General features: G+C 46.4%; 1 protein-coding gene across 4 annotated transcripts in view; it reads left to right on the top strand.

Annotated features, from left to right (window-relative positions):
• The first annotated feature begins 564 nt into the window (after window positions 1-564).
• Window positions 565-27,777, top strand: part of ABHD6 (abhydrolase domain containing 6, acylglycerol lipase) — a 51,542-nt gene continuing 24,329 nt past the window's right edge. Inside the window, exons 1-4 of one of the 4 annotated variants that reach the window (XM_064594617.1) lie at window positions 566-965; window positions 12,099-12,163; window positions 15,004-15,091; window positions 19,657-19,808. In XM_064594617.1, coding sequence (XP_064450687.1) covers window positions 19,690-19,808 — 119 coding nt within the window. In that variant the 5' untranslated portion in view covers window positions 566-965; window positions 12,099-12,163; window positions 15,004-15,091; window positions 19,657-19,689. Of the gene's footprint in view, window positions 966-12,098; window positions 12,164-15,003; window positions 15,092-19,656; window positions 19,809-27,777 lie in introns of all 4 variants that reach the window. The other 3 variants (XM_045862078.3, XM_045862077.3, XM_064594623.1) reach the window with 3 other exon arrangements.

The raw sequence follows: 27,777 nt of genomic DNA, 5'->3' as shown, positions 1-27,777 counted from the left end.
AGATAAGCTAGTCAGACAACACCGTTTGAATTTACTGGGTAATAACTTTTATGCTCCGCTCCTGACCTTTTTGCCTAATGAGGTTTAACTGTCCTTAAAAATTAGAAATGACCATAGTGGGGATTTAACCAGTGGTGGCTGAAAGTCTTTCAACACTGCCATTTTGCCCCCAGAGTTTGGAGCCAGGTGCTGGGTCTAAATCCCCAGTTCTGTCCTTTATAGGCTGAATCCATGGGCAAGCTCCTCACCTTTCTTCTGAGAAAGGAAGCCAATCCCAATGCCCACCTCATAGGATTAAGAGACAACATGTGTAAGACAGCGTTGCTAAGCTTGCCTGTGAACCTGGGCCTGTCCCTCTGAGCCCTTTGAGAGCAGAGATCCAGCCAGAGTCACTTTGACGGCGCGGGCCCAACAGCACCAGGCACATAGTAGGTGCTCAGTAAACAAGGAACCAGTGCCTCGACGAACGCTGGCATCGCGCCGTGGAACTGTGGCTCCCTGGGTCCCCAGCCCTTCCCCTCGCCGAGAGCGCCCTTTAGGGGCGGGGCGGGGCGGCCGGTTCCGCCCCCTGCACTTGGCGCTGCGCGCGAACGCAGTAGGTGTTGGCCCTCCGGCCTGAACTCTCGGATGCTGGGAGACAGGTTGCCGAGGTCGGGATGTGCGAGGCGCTAACTTGCCCCTCTGGGTGTAACGCTGTGAGCGGCGCAGCCGAGGAGCTGAGGGTTCCCGTGCGGGCTCGGCGTAGACCGGACCAGGCAGCAGCGGAGCGGCGCGAGGAGCCGGCGCGGGCGGAGCCGGCTTTTCTGTCGGCTGACGCAGGCCGGCGCGCCGCGCCTTTAAGGCGTCCAGCAGAGCCCGGCGCCGGGAACTGAGCGGCGCGGGCACGAGCGCTGCTGCCGGACGCGAGCGGGGCTGGGGCCAGAAGACGGGCGTCCGGATCCGGCGGCGCGACCCAGGCGCCTGAGGTCAGATGGAGTGTGCGCCGGCGGGGCGGGCTGGGGCGGGCCGGGGCGGGGGATGCGCACCTGAAGGGGGGGCGGTCTGGGGTCTCTCCCTTATGGCCCCGTGACCCACCCTCCACTTCTCGAGTCAGGGCTGCCTGGCCTCCCCGCAAGCGGCACACGGGGCGAAATGGGTCGGGGACCTGCGCCTCTCTTTCTACTCGGTTCCCTCCCTCCGGCATCAGCCCTTGCGCGCTCCCCTGCAGTGCCTGGACACGTTCGACATTCCCGAATCCCAGGTGCCCTCACTCCCCGAGCTTGCCTACCGCCCTAAGCCCAGGGACAAGGTGAGGGTGGGTCGGGGACCTGCACCCTCTTTCTATTCCGCCTCCCACCGCTGGCTCCGGCACCAGCCCCTGTGCGCCCCTCCTGGTGCCTGGATGGTTTGGAGGCTCCTGTACCCCCGTTCTAACCACTTACTGAGTTCGACCTCCCAGCTAATGGCACCGACCCCCGTCCCGCCCCAGATATCTTCGCCCCTCGGGACCTCCCCCGGCCAGTACCTACCCCCAGCAGCCTTTTAGCTCACCTCGGCCCCAATTTTCTCAGCCTCATGCCCTTTCCTCCCGGCCCTCTTCTCCCTCCTCCTTGAGTTAGGTTGCTGGTCCAACCACCCCGACAGCCAGGTGCTGCCCCACGACCGCCAGCATCCTCCGCCTACACCTTCGCTGCCTTCCTGGCAGCCTTGGAAACTGGGATTGTGTAACGCAGGCTGCAGGGCAGAGCACATGCAAGATTTGCACCCCTGTATCCGCATTCGAGTGGAGGAGGCCAAGTTGACAGAGTGAATGAAATAGGGAAGGAGGAAGAGGTTGAGGGGAGGGTCTAGAGCCTGTGCAATCTGGGATATGTATCTGGAGACCTTCTTTTGCCTCAGAGTCTGATTGATTAAGAAGAGGTCTCAACTTGGACTGGAGGTCGGCATTTGCCTCACCTCTCCCTCATGGCTAGTCTACCTGGCTGGGAGCTAAGAGTTTATTATAAGTAATAGCTGACATAGAAGAAGCAAGTACTGGCTGCCAGATCCAGTCCTAGCACCTTTAGATTACCTGCTTTACTTCTCCCAACAGCTCCATGCATGAGGTAGGTACCGATGTTACGCCCATTTCTTTTTTTTTTTTTTTTTTTTTTTTTTTTTAAAGATTTTATTTATTTATTTATTTATTTGAGACAGAGAGAGAGACAGAGAGCATGAGAGGGAGGAGGGTCAGAGGGAGAAGCAGACTCCCTGCCGAGCAGGGAGCCCGATGCGGGACTCGATCCCGGGACTCCAGGATCATGACCTGAGCCGAAGGCAGTCGCTTAACCAACTGAGCCACCCAGGCGCCCACGCCCATTTCTCAGAGGAAGAATGTGTCCCCTTCCCAGGACACACAGGGAATCTGACCTCAAAGCCCCCGATTCTGAATCACTAGACTTAATTTTTACCCAATTGTAACTAATAAATTCTTATCAACATTTTTATAATATAGGAAGTTAGAAATAAGATCAATAACCTATGTTCTTAGCACCAATTTTTCTAAAAGTAGGTACTCAGACCAACAGAGGGAACTGGGTGTCCTCCTCAAGGAGACTGATGCCCAGAGAGAAGGGATGTGCTGGAGGCCACACAGCTAAGAAGTACCAGGGTTGGTATGCTAAACATGGCCTGGGATGCTCAGTCGTTACTTCCTGGGCTCCCAGTTCTGCCCCAACCCATCAGCCTAGGCCCCTGGAGATTCTTTCCCTCCCCCTCCCCGTTTGCATCCTGATCTTCCCCTTCCCCATCTGCTTCCTTTGCTATAACCCAGGAGGTGAGCTGCTGCCTTTGCTTAGGCTGTCTTCTCCTTTAGGAATGCCCTCCCTGGAATCTCTGATGTCTCAACCTAACCTACCCTTTAGCTCCAGCTCAGCGGTCCCCTCCAGGAATGCCCCTCTGATTGTTCCCCTGCCCCCAACTGAAAGCGATTCCTTTCTCCCCTGGGATCCTTACCTTCCACCCACATGATGGCATTTGGAAAGTTCTATCTGCATGTATCTGCTTATGCTTTCTGGTGCAACTGTGCTGGCAGAATCAGAAGCACTCCCCAAGACCCCTCTAACCATCTGCCTGATGAAGCCCCAGGACAAAGGGAGAGAGAGAGAGAGAGAGAGAAAGGGTCCATGGGGGTATGGTGTGGATTCTGAAGTAAGAATAGGCTCAGAATTTCTGAATGCCGCAACACCAGACTCCCTTCATTGAGCTACGGCCTGGTCATGGGAGAATGGCTCAGCATGGTACCTAACATTATAACTACATGTTTGTTTTTGCTCATAACCCAGAGGATTCCCACCAGAAAATCAGAGAGGCTTGGGTCCTAATCCCACTGCTGCCACTGCTAGCTGTGTGGCCATGGGCCTTTTACCTGACCTCTCTGAGCCTTAACTTCTGGTAATGGCAACTGCTTCAGAAGGCAGTGATAAGATTTAGATAAAATAGAGTACAAGGCCCAGCAGGTGGTGAGCACTCAGTAAGCACCAGCTATTAGGAAGAGTTAGTGTTGACCCCTTCTTTGAATTACTGGAGACATATTAAATCATTACTAAATGACTCACACTGACTCTGCTTAGAGGTGGGCCAAAGGAATCCCAGCCAAGGAGAGGAAAGCATTTTTTAAAAAAGATTTTAAGTAATCTCTACACCCAGCGTGGGGATTGAACCCACAACCCCTCGATCAAGAGTCGCACGCTCCACCAGCTGAGCCAGCTAGGTTCCCTGAGGTAGGCATTTTGTGTGTGTACTCAGAAAGGCCTGTGGTGCTTTCTTAGACTCTAAACCATCCATTGCCTTGGCGAAAACAATCGCCTTTCTGTTTTTTAGCTTTAAAAATCTGTGAGCTTTGAGTTCTGTGAGGCTCCACACACCTAGAATGAGTGTGAATGCAGTTCATGAAATTGTAAGTAATTGTGAAACTTACTGATACGAGGGAAAAAAAAGCTGATTCTTAGAGGTGACCTTGGTTTGCACTGTGTGTTGTTTCAGGCTTGTCTTGGGGGCGAGAGGTTTGAATCAAAGGTTTACTTTGGATTTGGAGGGAAGGAAAGCTGGGGTGAGTGTTTTTCCCTAGTACGCTAGTAAGCAGCTCAGAGTAGAAATCAACTTCCCTGTGTCATATTCTTTACCAACTCCTGGTTATTTTGATGATTAGATCACTTTTTACAGTGATGAATGCTCCAAAAGTAAAGGGCCAGGAATGTGTCCCTCAAAGCTAAGTGTTTGGAATATGTGGGGAAGCCGGCTCTGCTGGTTGAAAAAAAATATATTTTAAAATGTCTCCTAATTTGATCATTAGGGTAAGTTAGGTTCCCATTTGATCATTTTAAGACTGTTGAGTTTAGATATTCTAAGGCATATATTTTTGTAAATTTTCACGGTTCCGTAGCATTTAGCAGCCTACGGGACTTTATTTTTGTGACCCTGCAGGGACACAAATATTTTTCATGCTATTAATATGGTGGCCATCAAATTCAAATTAAATAAAATTTAAAATTCTCTTCTTAAGTCACACGGGCCATATTTCAAGTGGTCGATAGCCATGGGTGGCCAGTGGCTACTATATTAGGGAGAGCAGATAGAGAACATTTCCATCTTCCCAGAAAGTTTTATGGGAAGGCACTGTTTAGATCAATAAAGCCACGGGCAAACTGCATGATTACGGGGTTAAGTTCCATTCTTTCTAGCAAGTCATCTGGAGGCCAAGAAATGGAGTGTGCCGAGGATGTTTTGTTGTCAAGAATGAGGTTGTTACTTAAATCCCCTTAGCTTCATTTTGGTTTTCTGGTTCACTGGCTTTTAACACTGCCAGATTCAAAGGATGGGGGAGATGGAAGCACATGGAATGTCTTCCGGCAATGCTTCTCCATCCTGGCTGCATGTTAGAACCGCCTAGGGAATTTTTAAAAAATACCCATGTCCTGCCTCTGCCCCAAGCCCAGTGAATCTGAATCTCTGGGGGTGGTATCCCGGAATCTATATTTTTAAAACGCTCCCTGGGAGATTCTGCATGGCCAGGGTTGAGAACAACTGCCTTCTAGACTGTGAACTTAGAAAAAAAAAATCCCTGAGGACTGGAAGACATCGTTTTAAGGCAGATACGGTGAGTGGCTAAGAATGCTCCTCACTGATTTACTGCAGACATAAATCCAGGGTTGGAGTCGAGTGGGCTCACTTCCTCCAGAAGGGCTCTCAACTGAGGGCAGCTTTGCCCCCCGGGTGCATTTGGCAACGTCTAGAGACATTTTTGCTTGTCACAACTTAGGGGTGGCATCGAGTGGGTAGGGGCCCCCGGATGCTGCCAAATATCCTACAGTGTATAGGATAGCCCCCCACAACAAAGAACTAGGCAGCCCAGAATGTCCGTTGTGCCACAGTTGAGAAACCCTGATCTAGATGCAATTTCCGCAAACCCAAGTCCTCTCTGACCTTGGATGTAGTTGTCTCTTCAAAGAAGATCAAGATATTCTCCTACACTGGGCCCTCCGAAACCCTCTTGACCATCTTCCAGGCTTTCCAAACCCAGAAGCCACGGAGGGGGTCTCCGCCTGTATTTGGATGTGTTTGGGGCTGCACCAAGGAAACTGCTGATTCAGGGGTACGGGGCAGCCTGTGAAAGGTGTGGGCAGAGGTTCTTACTGCCCACAGGTTGGGATCCTATTCTTTTTGTTAATTATCTGAAGTAGCAGCAGCCTTTGCCTTAGGCTGTTTTCCCGAGGCTGTGGCTCTTGGTGTTGGGTGTTGGCCTTGTGATATATACGCAGAGCAAGATTTAAGCCTTCTATGTGATGAAATTTGGTAATGGAGCTAGGGGCCAGACTCTGGGAGTATAAAGATAGCAACACAGACATGCCCGTAGCCTCAAGCGTCTGAGAGCCCCAGGCACGGTGGCACTGCAGGGGAGGGAGGGGTGGGGGTGTGGCAGGGCTCCCTCCCTGGGCCTGCGAGGGCTGGTGAGATCTTCCCAGCTGTCCAGAGTGAGCGCTTGGTGTGCGCCAGTCACTGCGTTGAGCAGTCTCCGTGCACCCTCTCATTTCGTCCTTTTACCGAGGCCCTAAGAGGTGAAGTGACTTTGCCAAGGTCACACAGCAGGTCAGTAGCAGAGCAGAGATTTGAACCCGGTTTATAGAGCTGCAAAACTGAATCCTCAGCGGAGCATTTACAGACTGGGGCTGCGCTTCATGGCCAAGACTTGTGGAATGAGCTGGAGCTCACCAGGCAGAAGGGAGAAAAGGCAGGCGAGGGAGAATACCATGTGTGCCAAAGGCTCGGAGGTGTGAAAGAGTATGACATATCAGGGATTGTGGCTCATTGAAGGAAAGAGGTGGGTGATAGAAGAGGATAATGCTTGAGAGACAGGCAGGTAAATCCTATCCTCCATAGCCTTGTAAATCATGCTGAGGGCCACTGTGAGCCGCTGGTGGATTGGAAGCAGAGAAGAGCTGTGTGACATTGGACAGCCTGCTTAACTTCTCTGGGTCCCAACTGCCCATCTGGAGAAGGCCTCTAAAACTCAGCGCTCTGATGAATGTTCATTTTGTTGGTGCCCATCATAACAAAGTGAAGGAATGGCCTGCGGTGGCCCTAGTGGGCAGCCCTGTTGATTCCTGACCTCCTAGCTTATCATTTGATATTGACTAAGTGCCCTCTGAGGGCAAGGCACGGTCCTGAAGTGCTGTGGCAGATGCAGAGATGTAGTAAGACTCGTCTTGGAGACTTGCCGCCTAGTGGAGGGTACAGCTGGTGTTCTCACGGGTCCCATGCTTAAAGGCACGAATCACCAGTGCCATGAGAGAGAAGCATCCCTACAAAATATCTGAGGCATGGAGGTTACAAATGGGGGTGTGGCGGTGCTGAGGGAAGGTACATTGAAGGAGATAACTCCTAGCTCTGCCAGAAAGACTTGTAAAGGAGAATATAGGGGTAGGTCAAGGGTATCCTCCGGGGAGAGAGAGTGGGGGAAATGGAGAGAAATAAAAAGCCAGTTCAGGTACAGTCCCCAGAGGGTCAGACTATCAGCATCTCTGGTATCTGACTCCCCACAGTTTCCAGGTCACAGAGGGGAAGCAGAAGTCATCATTGCAGGAAGATATTCAGTAATGGGCTTGCCACTTACAAACTGAGGTCTGATGCCATCATCCCTCCCTCTGTTTTCAACCCTGTTGTCTAGCCGGGCTCCAGGAGCATCCATGTCTGGGTCATCTGTCTCTCCCAGCTCCTAGGATGTTTGCAAATAGGTACAGGACAAAGAGTGGAAAGTGAAATTGTAACTCTTGTGAGAGAGGCAGGATTTCATGAAATCAAAGCAAGCGATGTTGGAGAACTGCTTAAATGACATGTCAAGGCAGTAACAGATGAGGATCTGGCAACGTGAGACCCGATGAAGAGAAGGGGGAGAAATGAATTAAAAAATCAATTCTTTGAAAATCAAAGAATTAAGCCCTTGAGAGATCAATAAGTTATGTTTGTAAAAATGTCCTCTTTGGGGACGCCTGGGTGGCTCAGTCGGTTAAGCGTCTGCCTTCGGCTCAGGTCATGATCCCAGGGTCCTGGGATCGAGTCCCGCATCGGGCTCCCTGCTCCGCGGGGAGCCTGCTTCTCCCTCTGCCTCTGTCTCTCTCTCTGTCTCTCATGAATAAATAAATAAAATCTTAAAAAAAAAAAAATGTCCTCTTTGGGATAGCACTGTGATAACCAAATACTAACCGGAAAGATTCATCATACTCTAAGACAGTCCACGTGAGACTTTAATTCTTTGTTCTAAGACTTAGCACAGGATTGCAGTTATGACCTCATTTTCATTTTGTTCAATATTTACTCTTGCTTTTAAAATACATTTGATTTTGGGGGCGCCCGGGTGGCTCAGTCGTTAAGCGTCTCCTTCGGCTCAGGTCATGATCCCAGGGTCCTGGGATCGAGCCCTGCATCGGGCTCCCTGCTCAGCGGGAGGCCTGCTTCTCCCTCTCCCTCTCCCCCTGCTTGTGTTCCCTCTCTCGCTGTCTCTCTGTCAGATAAATAAATAAAATCTTAAAAAAAAAATACATTTGATTTTGGGGGGTTTTTTATTTGGATTAAGTTCTAAACCAAACTGTGTTTTGTTTTCTTCTTTTTTTTTTTTTTTAAAGATTTTATTTATTTTTTAGAGAGCGAGTGAGAGAGAAACAGCATGAGAGGGGAGAGGGTCAAGCAGGCTCCCCGCTGAGCCGGGAGCCCGATGTGGGACTCGATCCCAGGACCCTGGGATCATGACCTGAGCCGAAGGCAGACGCTTAACCATCTGAGCCACCCAGGCGCCCTGTGTTTTTTTTTTCTTAACTGTGAACTTTCCCGTGTGGCTTCACCGCAGGTCCCTTTTTTGGATGCTAATTCTCCAGGGTCACAGAGATCTCCTCTGGGAGGAGATTCTGCTAGATAGAAGGTGGGGACCAGCTCACAAAGGGCCCTGAATGCTGAGCCTCTGCTGGGAGCCAGAAATCTTGTCCTGATAAAAAACCTCCGGGCTCTTACAAACAGAACTCCCTTCTGTCTAAGGCCGACTTTGTTCCTGCAGTTAGAAAATGCTACCGACCAACTTCACCTCCTTTAGAAATGACAAAACCCTCTTTAATCTCCTTGCTTTTCCTTTTATTGGTGAAGCACAGATTCAGCAATGGGAGACTGTGTTTTGGGTGCTGAGGTTCTATTTTAGGCCCTGTGCCATTGCGTACCCATATAGAGGGCTATTTTAATTCCTTTCAGTCATGTGGAAAATAATCACTTAAATGATGCTCTTTCTAGCACTTTACCTTTGAGAGGTGACCTCAGCTGATGACAGTGCATGCATCCGCAGTAATCCGCGGGCCAAATGCTGGGATCAAAGCTACGTCTGGGCTCCCCGAGAGCCTGAAGACGGTGGGGTCTTCTGAAGTGAAAGGTCAAGTGACTTTGGCGCTTCTTTGATCCAGCAGGAAGACTGGCTCGTATTTCTGGAGGGTTTTCTTGTTTTCAACATGTTTTCAAGCAGGCAGTTAGGTCAGACTATCATCAACCTAGATCTTGACACCCCCCCCCCAAGGCTGATATTTTGAAGGTGCTCATCTAGGTCAGGTCACATGTTGTGTATTTTATTGCCTTGTTTCTTGGCCAGTACAATTTTTTAGAAGATATGCTGCCAGATATATAAGCCACTTACCTTCCAGCTGAGCCCCTGATTCAGCTGCCTTCCCCCCACCCCCACCCCCACCGTGTCCTTTCTCCAGCGAATCGGGTAGCAGGATTATCTGGTTCTCTAATTCCCTGCCTACAGGACCAGCCTGGCTAAGCTGAGTTTCCTTGCCCACAGAGCTGCCCCAGGTGGTAGAAGCAAAGGAGAGGGGCTCGGGGTTGGCTGGTTCTTAAGTAAGAATCCCTAGGGGGTACCAGTTGCTAGCACTTTGGCACCAAGTGGGACCAAGGGATCCTCTTATCAGTACCTCTCCCAGATTATGCATTTCCAGTTTATGCACATGTATGGTTGCAGAATGGAAATCCTTATCTTCTTAGAGTGCTGGACTTTGACCTTTGAGGATTGAAGTTTATGTCAAACTGACATAACCTTTGGGTAGTCACACAGGGCAGGAACCCTCCCTGGTCTTTGTTATTCTAGTAGGTGGCCTGGCCTTTTAGCTTGTGTAGAGGGAGAAGGATTTGTAGGCTAATAGCCTTCACATTTGTAGTTCTTCGCTGATCATGCGAAACAATTAAGGTTTGGTTGCTTGCTCACGTGGGCCATTTTAACTAACATAGAGTCCAGGACTAGCCAGTAGAACTCTTTGTGATGATGAAAATGAGCTCTATGTCCACTGCCCAGTCTGGTAGCCACTAGCTACCTGTGGCTCTTGACCATGTGAAATGTGGCTAGTGCAGCTGAGGAACTGAATTTTACATTTTATTTAATTTCAATCAATTTAAACAGTCACATGTGGCTAGCAGCTACTGTATTGGACAATGGGGATAGACCATTTCTATTTGAGGATTTTATATTATATTTTGTAATTAAGTATAGAAAACCTTATACACGCACATAGTAGCAATTCAAAAGATACAAAAGGATATCAAGTGACAAGTCTCCCTCATCTCCTTCTCTGGTCCCCCTGTTTCCCTTCCCAGTGGCAGCCCTGATAACCAGTTTCTTGTGGTTATCTTATGGTCCGGAAACATTTCATACATATATAAACATATTTCTTTCTCTTTCTCCATTCCTCCCCTCTTTCTCTCCTCTCTTCCTTTAATGCAAGAGGTGTTATTCTATCCACTCTCTACTGTTCCTGGGGTTTTGTTTGTTTGTTTTAGAGGCAGGGAGGGGTAGAGGGAGAGAATCTTAAGCAGTCCCCACACCAGCACCGAGCTCAGAACCAGCAGTGGAGCTCACGACCTTGAGATCATGACCTGAGCCGAAATCAAGAGTTGGACGCTCAACCGACTGAGCCACGCAGGTGGCCCCGTTCCTTGGTTTTTTGAGTTAACAACAATCCTTGGAGGTCATTATTTTATGGCTTACATTTAATTTTATTTGTATTTAATGGCTGTACATAATAGTCCTTTATAAAGTTATACCATCATTTACTTAACAGGCCCCCTTAAAAGTGAGCGTATGAGTTAATTCCAGTCTTTTGCCATGATAAATACTACTGTAACAAATAACTTGCGCAAGCATGATTTCACGTTAGGTATAAACACAAACTCTGAGAAGTGAGACGGTCAAGTCGAAGGAATGTATGGTTTACATTGCCTCAGATTGTTACCAGATTGCCATCCATAGATAGAACTTGTTGATGGGACTGGAAGTTGGTGCCTGTTCCAGCCTCAGCGACAGTCTGTTAGTGAACTTTTTGTTCTTTGCCAGTGGGATAAATGAAGATTGCCATTACCTTGTAGGTTTAATCTGCATTTCTCTTATTATAAATGAGATTGAGGGTCTTTTTATATGTTCAAGAGTCATTTCCTTTCTGGTAAATCGGCTACTCAGATCATTTGCCCATTTTTCTATTGGATTTCGTTGTTGTTTTAATTGATTTGTAGGAACCTTTTATACATTCAGGAAATTAGTCTCTTGCCTCTGATTTATATTGACAAATCTTAATCTTGTTCGTGGTCTCTCTTTCCCTGTGGACATTTGAAAATATTTTATGCGGTGAATGTATTCATCTTTTTGTTATGGCCTCTGCGTCTTGTATCTGACTTAGACTTTCCCCGTGGAGGTATTTTCAAACAGGTCTCGTGTTTTCTTCTAGAACCTCCATGGTCCCATGGTTCCTCACTGACTCCTCTGAAATAGTTCAGGGGTTTTGTGGATTTTACCTTCCCTTGCCTGGCCCCTCATTCTCCCGCCGTGATGCCTTTGCCAGGGCTTTCTGTCCAGCCCTGGTTTTGAGCTGTGGGGTGCCCTCTCACTGGCCACTCGGGGAGAAACATGATCCTCATTTGTCCACTGGTTGCCACCTTCTTCTCATTCCTTTCTCTCTCTTTTTTTTTAATTTAAAAAAATTTTTTTAAGTAATCTCTACACCCAACATGGGGCTCAAACTCACAACCCTGAGATCAAGAGTTGCATGCTCTACTCGCTGAGCCAGCCAGGCGCCCCTTCTCATTCCTTTCTGAGTACAACTTTGAGGTAAACCCTAATCCCGAATGGAGAAGGTGAGATTCAATCTTTATTTGGGGGTCTTAGTTACATTTGTAGGTCCCAGAGTCCCCTTTTGCCTCAGTATGCCTGACAACCCCTACCCCCCACCCCCCCCCGCCTTTCTCCCCACCCCAGCCCCGGAATCACCAGGTCCCTCCCTGTTTTGTCCTCTCACTGCAGATCTCTTCTATGACCTTCTGCATGCCTTCCTAGGCCCTGCTCATTATCTGACATACCCTGCCCTTTGTGCCGGTTGCTTAATTGGGAGGGGTGACTTGAACAAGAGGTGGGCAATAAAGCCGCAGGATATTTGTACTCTGCCTGTGCGGAGGAGGAGAGCACTCCGCCTCCAGCGAAGCCAGCAATTTTGTGGCTGTTAGCACTTCATTCATATTCTCTAATATGATTTAATGCTTTGTCATTTTCTTTCTTGTGATTCCAGAATCTCATTTTCAGCTTCTGCCAGAGCCAGTAGCAGTTGGGAAAGAAGGCTGTGTTCTTTGAAGAGTGAGTATGGATTTTCAACACTGTTGATTACAAAAAAACCCAAAAAACAAAAAACAAGCAGCCCTCAATGAGCTTGGGGCTCCTCTGTAAGCTTCCCCCAAACCCCTCTCCGGGCCAACTTGTGGTGGGTGATTTCTCTGGTTCAGTTGGTTTGGTGGGGAAGGGTGTGGGCACCTGAAGGTCAGCTACATGCCCCAAAGCCCCCTATGGACAGTTCTCAAAGCCTGTGCCAGGAGAAAGACTCTGAGTTTGAAGGGAGTCTGGAAGATCTGAGCCTCTGGGAAGGAAACAGGATGCTTTCCTGGGGAGTGTGATGCTTGAATTAGCCCAGAGGCGGAGAGGAGTTCATCTAACAGCCAGGACATGGTTGTGCTCCACAGAAAGGAACAGCCTGAGGAGAGACAGAGCGTGAGGCTGTGCAGGGTGGCGTGGGGACAGGAGGTGGTTATTCGGGGTGCAGGCAGAGATGTGGGAGTTGGTCCAGGAAGCTGGGTTGGGATCGTATTGAGTGGTTCGAGTTCACATTCGACCAGGGCAGCCTAATGTATGGGTGGGAGTTGTGAAGGTTCCCCTGGCAACTAGTGTTCGGGCTGAGACAGAATGGGAACAAGAAGAAATGAGGACCTGGACCCAGTGTGGTGGCTGAGGTAGCTGTAGTCTGACTCACACTTGCTGGGAATTTGTCTTCCTTCCCGACATTCCTAGGATGTGTTGGACAGCATCAGCCTCAGGAATTGGTGGCATGAGGCTTTCAGGGGTATAAACCCCCTAAAACTGTGCTCCTCTTCCTGTGTGGCCCTACCATGCACTTAAAATGTGACAGGTGTGACTGAAGCACTGAACTCTGAATTTTATTTAATTACATTTAAATAGTCATGTATTGAACGGCCTCGTTTGTCTAGACTCACACAAGTTGGCTCCAGCGCTGGCGCCTCTCCACTTTTGCATAAGAGGAGTGGGAAGAGTGAAAGATGTATTGGCCTCTGGGAGGCTAGATTGATGGGGAGACTGTCAGCAGAAATGAATGAGAAGGGGGAGAGATGTGTCTGGGACGTGGTAAGACTGTTGAGTCATGCAGGTGGTCAGGCAGGCTTTTAGAAAAGTCTGGAAGGGGGTTCTGGCCAGGCATGTTGAGTTCTGAATTTCCTGAAGGAGGGAATGGTGGAGGATGTAGGGATGGAGAGCTTTCCAAGGAAGACTGTGAGGAGAGCATGATAGGAAGATCAGGAGAGAGAGGAGAGCATCATGGGAATATCGAGGGGGAGAGAGTGAGGAGCGCATGATGGGAATATCGGTGGGGAGAGAGAGGATAGCATCTCAGGATCCAGGTCAGGTGTGCTCGTTTCAACAGCAGGGCTGTCAGGGGCACTTGGCTGGCTCAGTCAGTAGAGTGTGTAACTCTTGATCTCAGGGTCATAGTTCAAGCCCCACACTGAGCATGGGGCTTTAAAAATTTTTTTAATTAATTAATTAAAAATGAAATTAATTAAAAAATTAATCACTAATAGGGCTGTCAGAGCTGCAAAGCACAGAGGAGGAAAGGGCTCAGCCAGACTGAGGTGGGGACAATAAGACAAGGAGGGCATAGAGTTGGGCACCTCGTGGTGGTAATCCTGGGGGCCATGCCACACTTTCAGTGATGACTGAGCAAGCTTAACTGCTTATTTGGAAATTTCAGTGTGATTTTCTTCCATGATGGAGATGATATATATGATAAGAAGTTAGAACTGCTGGGCGCCTGGGTGGCTCAGATGGTTAAGCGTCTGCCTTCGGCTCAGGTCATGATCCCAGGATCCTGGGATCGAGTCCCGCATCGGGCTCTCTGCTCCTTGGGAGCCTGCTTCTCCCTCTGCCTCTCTCTCTCTGTCTCTCATGAATAAATAAATAAAAATCTTAAAAAAAAAAAAAAAAGAAGTTAGAACTGCACATTTCTTGGGGTGCCTGGCTGACTCAGTCAGAAGAGCATTTGACTGTTGATTGTGCGGTCATGAGTTCGAGCCCTACGTTGGGTGTAGAGATTACAAATTAAAAAAAAAAAAAGAACTTACCATTTCTTGAATTATTGTCTCATCAAGTCCTGGGGCTTCCACATACGAGAATCTTACCATCTTTGTATTTTTTCTAGCTGTTAATCGTTAGTGATAGTTTTGAGGGATTGGTTTATCTTGATAAGAACCTAGTTTCAAAAAGCAGTGTTAGGTGGATGCAACAATATTTATAATATTTAAGGGCTTGGATATTATACTCAGATTTTAGGGACTTAGCGTTTTCCTTGTGGAAAACATTGTAGGAACAATTTTCGGCATCCAGTAGTTATTCCATAGATAGAGGTTGTGGCTCTCACATCTTTGGCTGTGGTGGTGGTGGTCCTGGTTATTACCGTTGCTACCATTGTTATAGTAATCATTATTTTGAAGAGACCAGGACTTTAGTCTGTCAGATATGATGGTATATGGGTAAGATATCTAGGGAAAGGCAAGATTCTTTGAAAATGTTTCACATTCTATTTTTTCTTAGAATTTTGCATTATACCCTAAGATGAAGGTATTGGAACTCAGGATTCCCAGTTTTCCAAAATCAGTGAGTACATGGAAGGACCATTGTGACTCATTATGCCTTACTCCCCCACCCAGACTAGGGACTTGGAGATGCCATGTGTATGTGGATCCACTGGTGTATCCTCTATCCAATTAGTCTTCACCCTTGTATTCAGAGACAATGGCCCCAAATGCACAGCTTGGACGCTAACGGGAGGAGGCTGGGTGGCAGGCTCCAATCTGGGATGTGAGAGTGTGTTATTCTCCCTGGTGTCCTAACAGCCAGCTCTCTTCTTCCTAAAGTAGTTTCTCTTCACACTGTGCCACGAGGCCACGGAGATCATTGTCCTTAACCCTGGGATGCCTCGCTTTTACTCAGCAGAGACGTAAAGTGAGTGCATTTTTTCCCCCTCTTTTTCAATCTTTTTCAATAAGTGGGGCAATATACATTGTCAAGCCACAGATATTTGCCTGGTACTGTTTTAGGTTGTGGGAACAGGCAACAAGGAATAAGATTCTCGAGGGGTGCAAACCAGATCCTCCTCTTTAATTGCCTGGTATCATTTCAGAAACATTTTAAGTCTTCAGAGTAGGAAAAGACCAAAGAGGTGATTTGGATGAATGTTCTTATTTAATGGGTTGAGGAAACCAAGCCCTCGCAGCTGGTGTGTGGAAGAGCCTGGTAGGAGAGAACCAGCTGGAATGTTCCACCCCCAGCCCGGTTGGGGCCCAGCCCTCACTCATGTGGATCCACCCCAGGGGCAGCCGTTGGTGTTTCACAATTATGATTGTCGCAAGACCGATACTTAGCCTAGTTCGCATTGTTCTTGAAATTGACTCCTTTTAACTTAATTTTAAAAATTAATTTGCATCCCTACTATAAATTGGAAATCTCTCTCTACTTGCTAGATGGGATGCTGCCCCATTCATGAATGGCTTAATAAAGACAATTAGATCTTCAAAAAAGAAAGGAAGGAAGGAAGAAACTGTAAAAATCAACACAAAGAAACCATGTTATTAAATAGCTAGGGACTGTTGCTCCCGGGAGGCGAAGGCTTAGAGAGGTATCTAATAACACCGTACTGAGAGTTCCGTTGACCGAGGCAGAACGGACAAAGAACCGGAAGCCGACTTCTCAGTATGGTTGTCAGTGTGATGTTACCCGGTTAGTGCTGGGGAGCCCTGAGCATTATTTAGCATCCTCCTGCTCCCTAACGTCATCTTGCAGGGCATTGGCTGTATGGGCCCCGTCCTTTGGCCAACTCCATTTTCCACCCTGTAGTTGATTTTCCATCGTTGGTGGCTCCAGGTTCACAAGGGTTCTGTTTTCCTATCTCCAACCTCTCCTCTGGGTACACAGAGTATCCTATAAACAAACCTCAGCGGGGTAGGAGAGCTGCCTTTTTATTTTTATTTTATTTTTTTGAAAGAGTTTTATTTATTTATTTTATTTTATGTTATTTTATTTTATGTTATTTTATTTTATTTTATTTTATTTTATTTTATTTTATTTTATTTTATTTGACAGAGAGAGACAGCGAGAGGGAACACAAGCAGGGGGAGAGGGAGAAGCAGGCTTCCCGCGGAGCAGGGAGCCCGACGCGGGGCTCGATCCCAGGACCCTGGGATCATGACCTGAGCCGAAGGCAGACGCTCAACGACTGAGCCACCCAGGCGCCCCGAGAGCTGCCTTTTTAAAGGAAAGCTAGGGCAACTCCTTTTTCACATGAAGGATTATGGGACGCCTGGGTGGCTTAGTCGGTTAAGCGTCTGCCTTCGGCTTGGGTCATGATCCCAGGGTCCTGGGATCGAGCCCCGCTTTGGGCTCCCTGCTCAGCGGGTGGTCTGCTTCTCCCTCTACCTGCTGCTTCCCCTGCTTGTGCTGTCTTCTCTCTCTGACCAATAAATAAATAAATAAATAAAATCTTTAAAACGAAATCTTTAAATAAGTAAAATGAAGGATGATGCAGAGGTAGGGATAGTCTCCTACTCCTTATGCATACAGAAAACTCAGGGGGCGCCTGGCTGGCTCACTCAGTAGAGCGTGCACCTCTTGATCTCGAGGTTCTGAGTTTGAGCCCCACGTTGGATGTAGAGATTACTTAAAAATAAAATCTTAAAGAAGACAAAGGAAAACTTTGAAAGCATTAGTTTCTTCATCCATGGCCGGTCTACATTTGACCTGGTCAGGGAAAGTGTGCAGGCTTCTCTGTCATACGTCCCAGCCTTGCTAAATCAATCATGCTGTGCAAAAGCTCCTCATCGAAGACTTCATTCTGCAATGAAACGGAGGGTGGCTCCAGATGACACCTTCCCCCAGACCGATTGGGACATCCATAGCAGGTGTTGACAAAGCCGTTACATCTCTTTTTGATGATCATACCTTCACCTTGGGGCCACCATCTTCAGTGTCAGGGCCTGTGATGTCATGGCCTGTGATGTCCTGGCCTTGGGCATAAAATGCTCTAGTTCCTCGTCCAAAGCAGCATCATGTAATTAACTGCAGCTCAGACATGGGAATTCATGGTAACCCTCAGCAGTTTTTAAGGACTTTGTGTAATGTGGAACAGTCCTCTTGAAGCTGACAGGTCCTATTCTCGTTGACTCTTTTGTGACCTACAGTGTTCAAACAGATTTGTAAAATTCTCTTCACTCCGAAAGTAATTTGCTTACCCCTTGACCCTGAGGCTAGCGATTCCTCCAGGGAGTTTTGTAATTACTGAAAGAAAAAACCCTCTTACAACATCATTGGGAATAGTTGGGGTTGTCCCTAAAACAAAGAAGATTGAGCCCATCTTGTAACTTTGCTTTTTGTCCTTGGTTCCTCTTGGCACTGAGAAAGAATATAGACTATTGGCCCTACCAGCAAGGAGCTTTCTTAAGCCAGCAATGGCTTAAGTGCACCGGAACGTGCTTATGGTGACTGAGATATTGAGAGGACAGTTAAATCAGAAGCACACACAGTGCTTCTGCCCCTGAGAAGACTTTCATTCCTACAGATTCAACACTGTTCCCAGATAGAGTGTGTGTACGTGACTGAAAAGCGCTATCTGACCCACCTATACGTGCATCTGTATCCCCCTGCCCCCTACCAAGGCTGTGAGGGGCTTGTTCACCAACCGCTTTGTAGGGGAGAAAACATGTCAATGCGAGAAACCAATATTGCATTATATGTTAACTAACAAAATTTAAATTTAAAAAATTGTAAATGCAAATGTCCTATCTTCATGGAGAAATCAGGAATGACAATGAGTGTGAGTATTTAACAGCAAAGAGCTTACAAAGATTGAAAAAAGGCTATTTGAAAAAAAATTTAGACAAAGTAGAACTTGATGCAAAGGGAGTGGGTCCAAGCAGAAACCTGTTTCGTAATCACGACTCTTCCAACTGAGTAACCTTGAGCAAGTTACTTAACCTCTTTGTGCCTTAGTTTTCTCAGCCTATGGAACAGCATAAAACACCCACCTTGCCTGTTGGACAGGACTCTGGTGTGCTATACCGAACGTCGATCACTTACAGCCTGCTGGCCAAATTCAGCCTGCAGCCTATTTCTAATAAAGTCTTATTGGAATACGGTCACTCCCATCTATTACATGCTGGGTGTGACTGCTTTCTCAGTACAGTGACAGATCGAGTGGTTGTGACAGACCCTATAGCTCTCCCAGTGCCAAAATATTTATCATCTGGCCCCTGTGTTCAGTCACATCAGTGAGGTCATATCATCAGCATCATGAATTCATTATAAAATTGAAGTATGTATCAGTTGACAGAGATATATGGGAGAGATCTCTTCATTTCACAAGAAATATAAGGAAGGGCAGGATTTGCTGGATATTAATGCATTTTCTTGAAGAAGTCTTTGTTTTGTTTGGTGAAATGTTGGTTTGTTCTTAGGCATCTGGGAATCTTCAGGTTGCAAAGCACCCCCCCCACCCCCCTCACCCCCCGCTGCACAGGTCCTTGCAGGCCTTATTTTCTTGATTAGAGAGGATGATGGGACTTGCAGTATTTCTCATTCCATGAGAAAATGAACCGTGTTGTGAACACCTAAGACAGGACAGAGTGGGGGCTATACTGATTCAACTGAAATCATGACCTGAACCGAAATTAAGAGTCACATTCCCAACCAACTGAGCCACCTAGGCGCCCCTGTCCTCTCTAACTTTTAATTTTTAAAAATTGCAAACTTACAAAAAAGTTGAAAGAATACTTACTACTACCTTGTAACCTTCACCTGGATTCACCAGTGGTTAACGTTAATCATATTTGTTTTAATGTTCTCTCTTCTCCCCTCCTCGCCACATTTTTTTCCTCAATTTTTAAGTGAGCGGCAGAAACAAACATTGAGTAGCAGATATCACTATTCTTCACTCCTTAATGCTTCAGCAGGCATCTCCTAGGAGGAAAGATATCCTCCTACGTACAAATGTAACCACAATTTCATGCCCCCCCCCGCCCCCGCTCAAGAATTGTGTCTCTGATACAGTAATATTATCTCATATCCGGTCCTTACTCAGATTTCCCCATTGGCTTTTTTTTTTTTTTTTTTTTAAGATTTTATTTATTTGACAGAGAGAGACACAGCAAGAGAGGGAACACAAGCAGGGGGAGTGGGAGAGGGAGAGGCAGGCTTCCCACTGATCAGGAAGCCCGATGCGGGGCATGATCCCAGGACCCCAGGATCATGACCTGAGCCGAAGGCAGACGCTTAACGACTGAGCCACCCAGGCGCACCCCTCCATTGGCTTAAACAGTGTCCTTTATAGCTCAAAAAAATTCCAGGATCCTCTCAAGGATTCTTTGTTGTAGTTAGTTGTTGTGCCAATTTAGATTTTTTAAGCACTTGTCAGCCTTTATTCCCTCCTGACCTTTACTCTCATTCTGGGTCCTTCTGTCTCCCACTTTGCTTCTCTGCCTCTTCTCTTGAGACAGAGTTTCAGTATTTACTCTCTTCAGCCCTGCAGGTGTCGGCCAGTCTTAAAGAGCAGGATGGATCTTGACGTGGTTAACATGTTTGTGATCGCGGGCGGCACGTTGGCTATCCCAATCCTGGCATTTGTAGCCTCGTTTCTCCTGTGGCCTTCAGCGCTGATAAAAATCTATTACTGGTAAGTTAATTTTATACTTGAAGTATTCAAGAGCGTCATAACAGCAGTGTCGTCTTCTCTGCTTGTCCTTTTGATGGCGGTTTTTCAACATTTTATTGTGAAATATTTCAAACATACAGAAAAGTTGGAAGACATCCTGTCTTGAGTCTGGGGAGTGTTCTTGAAGAATTGGTGGTCGCTCCTCACTGGGTAAATTTCTTTCTGGTTTCTGATCGCTTCTTTGCCGGGGAGGCCACCCTCACTCCCAGAGTCACTGATTCTGTCTTCAGGCAAGGATTGTGCATGGTTACGGGAGCTCCTTTGGTATTTTCTTGGTTGTTGAATTCTGACTCAGTGATGTCGTGACAGGGGCAGTGATGTGCACTGAAAAATGAACTAGAAAGATCAGGGCCAAGGAGATGGCATGGGTAGGACAGAATGGGTTTTAGATTTGTTCTAAATGTGTTCATTAGTAAAGTGACGGAAAGAAAAAGAAGTTTCCAAAATTGTTATTCTTGTACCATCTTTATGAGTCTTGCTGTAGCTGTAGAACAGCTCTACTTTCCTTTTGTATTTTCTTTAGAGTAAGTCACTCTTTTTACCTTAAATCGATTTAAGAGTGATAATAAATATTACTACCTTAAGCAGAAAATTTGTTTGCCGTACTTGCCATAAATAGTAAATTAATATTAAAAAGTAAAAATGAGCACAATGTCATTCAGCGGTGTTCTTAAATTCTAGCTTACCAAAGACTCTGTGTCTCCTTTCTCTTTGTTACAAAGTCCAGAGAGGTGTGAAAGATGTAGCAGCCCCGAACAGAAATCACCCCTCATGCCCCATGGTGTGTGTCCCCTGGGGAAGGCAATCCCAAAATAGCCCTGGTTCCTCTCTGTGCCCCAGGGAGAAGGGAAGCACGTTGAGATTTAACTGGGACTCTGGCAGTTAGAACCACCTTCTATGCACGGAGGAAAGAACGCAGAGAGGTTGTGTTCAGCTTGTGCCCTTTATCTGCTCTCCTTTCTTGCTCCCTTTTGTTTCATTAGAGTGTGGAATTTTCCGCCTGCCAGCCAGGCTCTGAGCCTTGAAAAGAAGCTAATTGAACAGAAGGGAGCTTTTCATCCTCACTCTCCCGCTCCCTCTTGGAGGGGGGTGGCAGTGGTGACCCTTTCAGAGGGTCACCCAGGACCCACCTCTGAGATTCTGGCTGCGTCCATGTGATTCCCCTGCAGCGCTGGCAGCCAGAGAACTTGGGGACCCAGGCCCCCCTGTGGCCCCTGCCATGGAGAGCCCAGAGTCGTGGGCCCCTTGTGGCTCGGCAGAGGCACCATGGCTCTCCACACATGAATGCCATCTTTCTTAACTCCAGTCAAGGCAGAGAATGCAGTTCGGTGATGGGGCCCATCACCATGGATATGGCTGCAGACAGAGGTGTGATTATATAAAGGCCGATTCCACCCACCACATGCGGAAACCGGCCTCCAGGCTGCATAATCCCTTCCACCCTCAGCCTACTTGGGCTGTCAAGGAGAAGGCTTTCAGGGTCCAGAGTGTCAGAATAATTTTGACATTTGAGCTTTGAAAAGAAAAATAACCTCATAGCAAATAATTCACCTTTTTATTGAGTTAAAATTCACATAACATAAAATTCACCGTTTTAAAGTGCATTAATTCAGTAGTTTTAGTACATTCATGGTGTTGGAGCGCCTTGCTGGCTCAGTCAGAAGAACATGTGACTCTTGATCTCGGGATCGTGAGTTTGAGTCCCAAGTTGGGTGTAGAGATTACTAAAAATGAAAACAATGAATCGTGGATCACTGCACCAAAAACTAATGATGTATTGTATGGTGACTAACATAACATAATAAAATAAAATTTTAAAAAAAGATTACTAAATAAAAAGTAAAAATAAAAACTTAAAAAAAAACCATACAGGGCGCCTGGGTGGCTCAGTCGTTAAATGTCTGCCTTCGGCTCAGGTCATGATCCCGGGGTGCTGGGATCGAGCCCCACACCGGGCTCCCTGCTCTGCGGAGAGCCTGCTTTTCCCTCTCCCACTCCCCCTGCTTGTGTTCCCTCTCTCGCTGTGTCTCTCTCTGTCAAATAAATAAATAAAATCTTTAAAACAAAAACAAAAACAAAAAACGTGTGTACACACACACACACACACACACACAGTGTTGTGCAACCATTACCACTAATTCCAAAACATTTCCATCTTCCCAAAAGGAGCCCCCGCACCTGTTTGTAGTCACTCGCAGTTTCTCTGTCCCTTCATCCCCTGGCAGCTTTAACTACATCTTCTGTCTCTTTGGATTTGCCTATTTTGGCCATTTCATATAAATGAGATCATACAATTTTTGGCATTTAATGTGTGATTTCTTTGACTTAGCATGTTTTCAAGGTGCATCTGCTGTAGCATGTCAGTATTTCATTATTATGGCTGAATTCTAGTCCATTGTGTGGTCATACAACATACTATGTATTTATTTTTTAAAGATTTTATTTATTTATTTGACAGAGAAAGAGAGACAGTGAGAGAGGGGACACAAGCAAGGGGAGTGGGAGAGGGAGAAGCAGGCTTCCCCCTGAGCAGGGAGCCCAATGCGGGGCTCAATCCCAGGACCCTGGGATCATGACCTGAGCCGAAGGCAGACGCTCAACGACTGAGCCACCCAGGCGCCCCCATACTATGTATTTAAAAGGACATTTGTATTGTTTCCACTTTTTGCCTATTGTGAATAATGCCACATAGCAAATAATTCACTTTTATTAACAAATAATACCACTAAAATCCTGTGAGGTCCCACAGAGCAGAGCATTCAGTCCCTTATTTAAATGACAGTATAGGGATGCCTGGGTGGCTCAGTGGATTAAGCATCTGCCTTCGGCTCAGGTCATGATCTCAAGATCCTGGGATCCAGCCCCACGTCAGGCTCCCTCCTCAACGGGGAGTCTGCTTCTCCCTCTTACTCTTCCTCTGTGCACTCTCGCTCAGTCTCCCTCTTATTCTTTATAAATAAATAAATAAAATCTTAAAAACATAAATGACAGTATAGATGCATGTGATCTTAAAGCCTGGCCATGCCTGTCACTCTGCTCAGAGCTGTAGCCAGAGGACAAACACAGTGTTCTTGATTTCATGAACTCAGGCACACAAGCCAAGAAGAAACCCAGCTGGTTGGAGAGAATGTAAATCCTAGAAAACCTTTTGGTTCATGCCAGGTCAAATTGAGGCATGAGGGGTTGTGATTATGGTACTAGAACCCATGATGCCATTGCGGAGGGCTGTCAGAAATCCTGTGATTTCCTCCTCCCCCCGCCCCCTTCGAAAGGCACAGCCTGTTTCCTTCATGTCCCTCACTGCAAGTGACATTTACCCAGTGAGGGTTCTGGGATGAGTCACTTACGTCCCTTAACCACAGCTACTCCTCCAAACACCTTTATTTGCTCAACTACCCGTAATGATCACCATTGGGTTCACTCTGCAGAGCTAGGTGGGGCAGGTTAATTTTCAGGGTTGCTATGTGAACAGCAATAGACAGTAGAGCTAGCTGGGCTGGGCATCGCGAACACCCCAAGCTGCTCACCGCATGCCCAGAAGGGTGTGCTGTAATCATCACAGCAGGCTCTCTCCTGGACATCTCTCTGGGATCTTCTGAGCCTGTTCTGAGGGAAGAAGAACAGGTGTGCCCAGTAGACCAAGGCTCAGTGTCCCTGGAGCATGGCCAGCCTCTCTCCGCAGCAATGTGGACCATGGTTGCCCCTGTAGGAGGCACCAAACGCTTTGCTGTGAGTCAACAGAGAACCACAGTTGGAGGTGCTGGGGCCGCTGTGGGTGACATCAAAGGCAGCTCACAGGATGAAAGAGACTGGGATTTTAAAAAGATTTTTATTTTCCCTGAAGAAACTCAGTTGTGACCTAAAGGTAAGAAATCATAAATATAAGAGAAAAAGATGGACAAGAATTGAAAAAGAAAACTAGCGTTGTTTGCAGATGATTGTGTTCATAGAAAGCCAAAGGAATCTATAGATAATTTTTTGGAATTAATAAGTGACTTAGGCAAGATTGCTAAATACAAGATAAGTAAACAAAAGCACTTATAGTCTTATATGACAGCGACAAAAAATAGAAAACGAAAAAAAATTTAATGATACTATTTACTGCTGTATCAACAAATACAGAATACCTAAGAATAAATCTAAAGAACAGTATGGAAGTCCTCTGGACAGAAAACTATGAAGTATTAGAGAAATTTTGAAAGACCTAAAGTAGTGGAGTTACAGACAATATTGTGAGTTGGAAGACTTTCTTATCACTGCGATGTTAGATTTCCCTAAAATGATATATAGTTCAATGTACACTCATTTAAAATCCCAGCAGGTTTTTTTTTTTTTTAAAGATTTTATTCATTTATTTGAGAGACAGAGAGAGAGAGAGAACTTGCACAAGTAGGAGGGATTGGCAGAGGGAAAGAGAGAAGCAGGCTCCCCGTTGAGCAGGGAGCCCCATGCGGGGCTTAATCCCAGGACCCTGGGATCATGAACTGAGCCAAAGGCAGATGCTTAACCCACTGAGCCACCCAGGCGCCCCCCCCAGCCAGTTTTTTTTAATGGAATCTAATAAACTGCTTTTTAAATTTATAAAGAAAAGCCTGACAGTCTTGAAGAGGAACAATGCGAGACGATTTACATGACCAGCTGTCAAACCTAATTATAAAGCAACAGTAAATCAAGGCAGTATAAAATTGGCATAAGGAAGGGCAAACCAATGGGACAGGAGAGCCCAGGAACGGATGTACATAGATACAGTCCCTTGAATTATGACAACGGTAGCACTGCTTTGCAGCGGGGGAAGGGAGCTGTGTCAGCTAGATAATCCATGTGGGAAAAAGTTCACCATGACCTGTTTGGTAGTCAGAATTACTAAAACACCCCCACAAAGATCTATCTCTCTAATCCCGATAACCTGTGAATATGACAACAAATCACTCCCACAGTCGTTATATTATATACAGTTGACCTAAAGACAGGATTATCCCAGGAGGCCTGATCTAGTCATATTAGCTCTTAAAAGTGGAGGGGTTTGAAGGACGAGAAAGACTCCGTGCTATGGCTAGTTTGAAGTCAGAGAGGACCCCATGAGAGGGAATGCTAGTGGGCTCTAGGAGCAGATGGCCCCTGGCCTGACAACCAGCAAGACAGCAGGGATCTCAGTCCTAGACCTTAAGGACTTGAATTCTGCTGATAACCTAAAAAGCTTAGAAGTGGATTCGTTCCCGGAGCTTCCAGATCAGAGCCGGCGGGTGCCTTGATTTCAGCTTTGTGATACCTTCAGAAGAGAACTCGGCTAAGCTCACTCCTGACCTACAGAACCTTGAGTTAATAAATGAGTGTTGTTTGAAGCTGCTAAGCTTGGTAATTTGTAACGCAGCCATAAAAAAGAATACAGCCTCATCTACAACCTTGTACCATGCACAAAAATCAAATCCAGGTGGATTATAGATCTAAATGAAACAATAAAGCTTTTGTAAGAAAACAGAAAATCCTCACAACAGAGGTTATCCAAATGGCCAGTAAACATATGTAATGGCGCTCAACTTCATTGCCCATACAGGACATTTAATAAATGAAAACCACAATGAGAGGCTATTTCCCACCCACCAGGATGGCTTACGTGAAACAGGCCAACAATTCCAAGTATGGGCAAGGATGTTGTATTCATATCCTAGAGCTGCTGTGATAAATGACCACAATGTGGGTGACTTAAAACAACAGATATTTATTCTCTCATAGTTCTGGAGGTTGGAAATACCAAATCAAGGTTTTGGCAAGGTCGGTTCCTTCTGGCGTCTCTGAGGGACAATCTGTTCAGTGGCTCTTCCCTAGCTTCCGGTGACTGTGAACTATCCTGGGCATTCTTTGAGTTGTAGGTATGTCCTTCATATGTAGATGTGTCACTTCACTGTCTGCCGCTATATGTCACACAATGGTGTTCCTTTGGTGTGTTTCTGGGTCCACATTTCCCCTTTATTATAACGGCACCAGCCATATTGGATTTGGGGACAACCCTAATCCAGTATGACCTCAACTCAACTCGATTATATCTGGAAAGACGCTGTTTTGTTTTGTTTTTTGGACACTGTTTCCAAATAAGGTCGTATCCCCAGGTTCCAGATAGACATGAATTTGGGGGAAATACTATTCAACCCAGTATGGATGTGGAGCAACTAGACTCCGGCATATTGTTGATGAAAGTGTAAATTGGTTTGGAAAACTTTTTGTCAATATGACCCCCTCATTTCACACAATAGAAGTATGTCTGTGTGTGTATATACATATATACGTATATACACACACACACATATATATGGAAAGAGAGAGATCAAAAGACGTATAAAAGAATGTTCCGGGGTGCCTGGATGGCTCAGTCGTCAAGCGTCTGCCTTCTGCTCAGGTCATGATCCCAGAGTCCTGGGATCGAGCCCCACATGGGGCTTCCTGCTCACGGGGAGCCTACTTCTCCCTCTCCCCCTCACGCTTGCGTGCTTTTTCTCTCTCTCAAATAAATAAATATTTGAAAAAAAATTACAATTTGGGGGTGCCCGGCTGGCTGAGTCAGTGAAGCGTGCAACTCTTAAACTCAATCTCATGAGTTCAAGCCCCACACTGGGGGTAAAGTTTACTTAAATAATAATCGTCATAATAAAATATTACAATTTGGGGCGCCTGGGTGGCTCAGTTGGTTGGGCGACTGCCTTCGGCTCAGGTCATGATCCTGGAGTCCCGGGATCGAGTCCCGCATCGGGCTCCCTACTCAGCGGGGAGTCTGCTTCTGCCTCTGACCCTCCCGCCTCTCATGTGCTCTCTCTCATTCTCTCTCTCTCAAATAAATAAATAAAAAATCTTTTAAAAAAATAAAATAAATTAAAAAAAATATTACAATTTGAACATCTTTTCAACTATACTTACAGAAGAGATATTCAGGGGCGCCTGGGTGGCTCAGTTGGTTAAGCGTCTGCCTTTGACTCAGGTCATGATCCCAGGGTCCTGGGATCGAGCCCCGCGTCAGGCTCCCTGCTCAGTGGAGAGTCTGCTTCTCCCTCTCCCACTGCTGCCTCTCTGCCTACTTGTGCTCTCTATCTCTGTCAAATAAATAAATAAAAAATCTTTAAAAAAAAAAAAGATATTCAAGAGTTCTTTATCAACTAATGAATTATTGAACATTATATCAAAAATTAATGATGGGGCCGCCTGGGTGGCTCAGTCGTTAAGCATCTGCCTTCGGCTCAGGTCATGATCCCAGGGTCCTGGGATCGAGCCCCGCATCGGGCTCCCTGCTCCGCGGTAAGCCTGCTTCTCCCTCTCCCACTCCCCCTGCTTGTGTTCCCTCTCTCGCTGTGTCTCTCTCTGTCAAATAAATAAATAAAATCTTAAAAAAAAAAAGCTATATAAAAAAAAAAAAAGAATGTTCCATAGCAGCTTCGTTTATTATACCTCTGAACTGGAAACACCAGTGTCTATTAATACCATAATAGATAAATAAAGGTATAGTTGTGCCACTATTCGTATGGTATTCAATGGAAAGGAAAGAACTTGTGCTATATTGTACAACACAAACATAATATTGAGTGAAGGAAGTCAGATACACACAAATACTTATCGTATGATAAAGTTCTGAAACAGGAGAACTGTCCTGGAGACGTAAAGGGAGGCCGGGGTTACCTTTGGGGGGTAGTGATGGGGAAAGACACAAGATAGGCAACTGGGATGCTGGTCATTTTCTAGATCCTAATCTGGGTGGCAGATGCCGGATTCATTCGTTTTGTACAAATTCATCAGGCTGTACACTTAAAATTCATGCCCTTTTTTAAAAAAAGCTACCATATGATCCAGCAATTTCACTCCTAGGTGAGTTGAGAACACCAAGAGAACTGAAAACATATGTCCACAGAAAAAGTTGTACATGAATGTGTGGCATTATTCCTAAGAG

This window comes from Mirounga angustirostris, unplaced genomic scaffold, assembly GCF_029215605.1.
Source record: "Mirounga angustirostris isolate CCGP_5_RB_7025 unplaced genomic scaffold, mMirAng1.0.hap1 SCAF_1, whole genome shotgun sequence".
Classification (NCBI taxonomy): Eukaryota; Metazoa; Chordata; class Mammalia; order Carnivora; family Phocidae; genus Mirounga; species Mirounga angustirostris.
The sequence above is the reverse complement of the archived record's forward strand: the minus strand, read 5'-3'. Positions and strand labels throughout refer to the sequence as shown.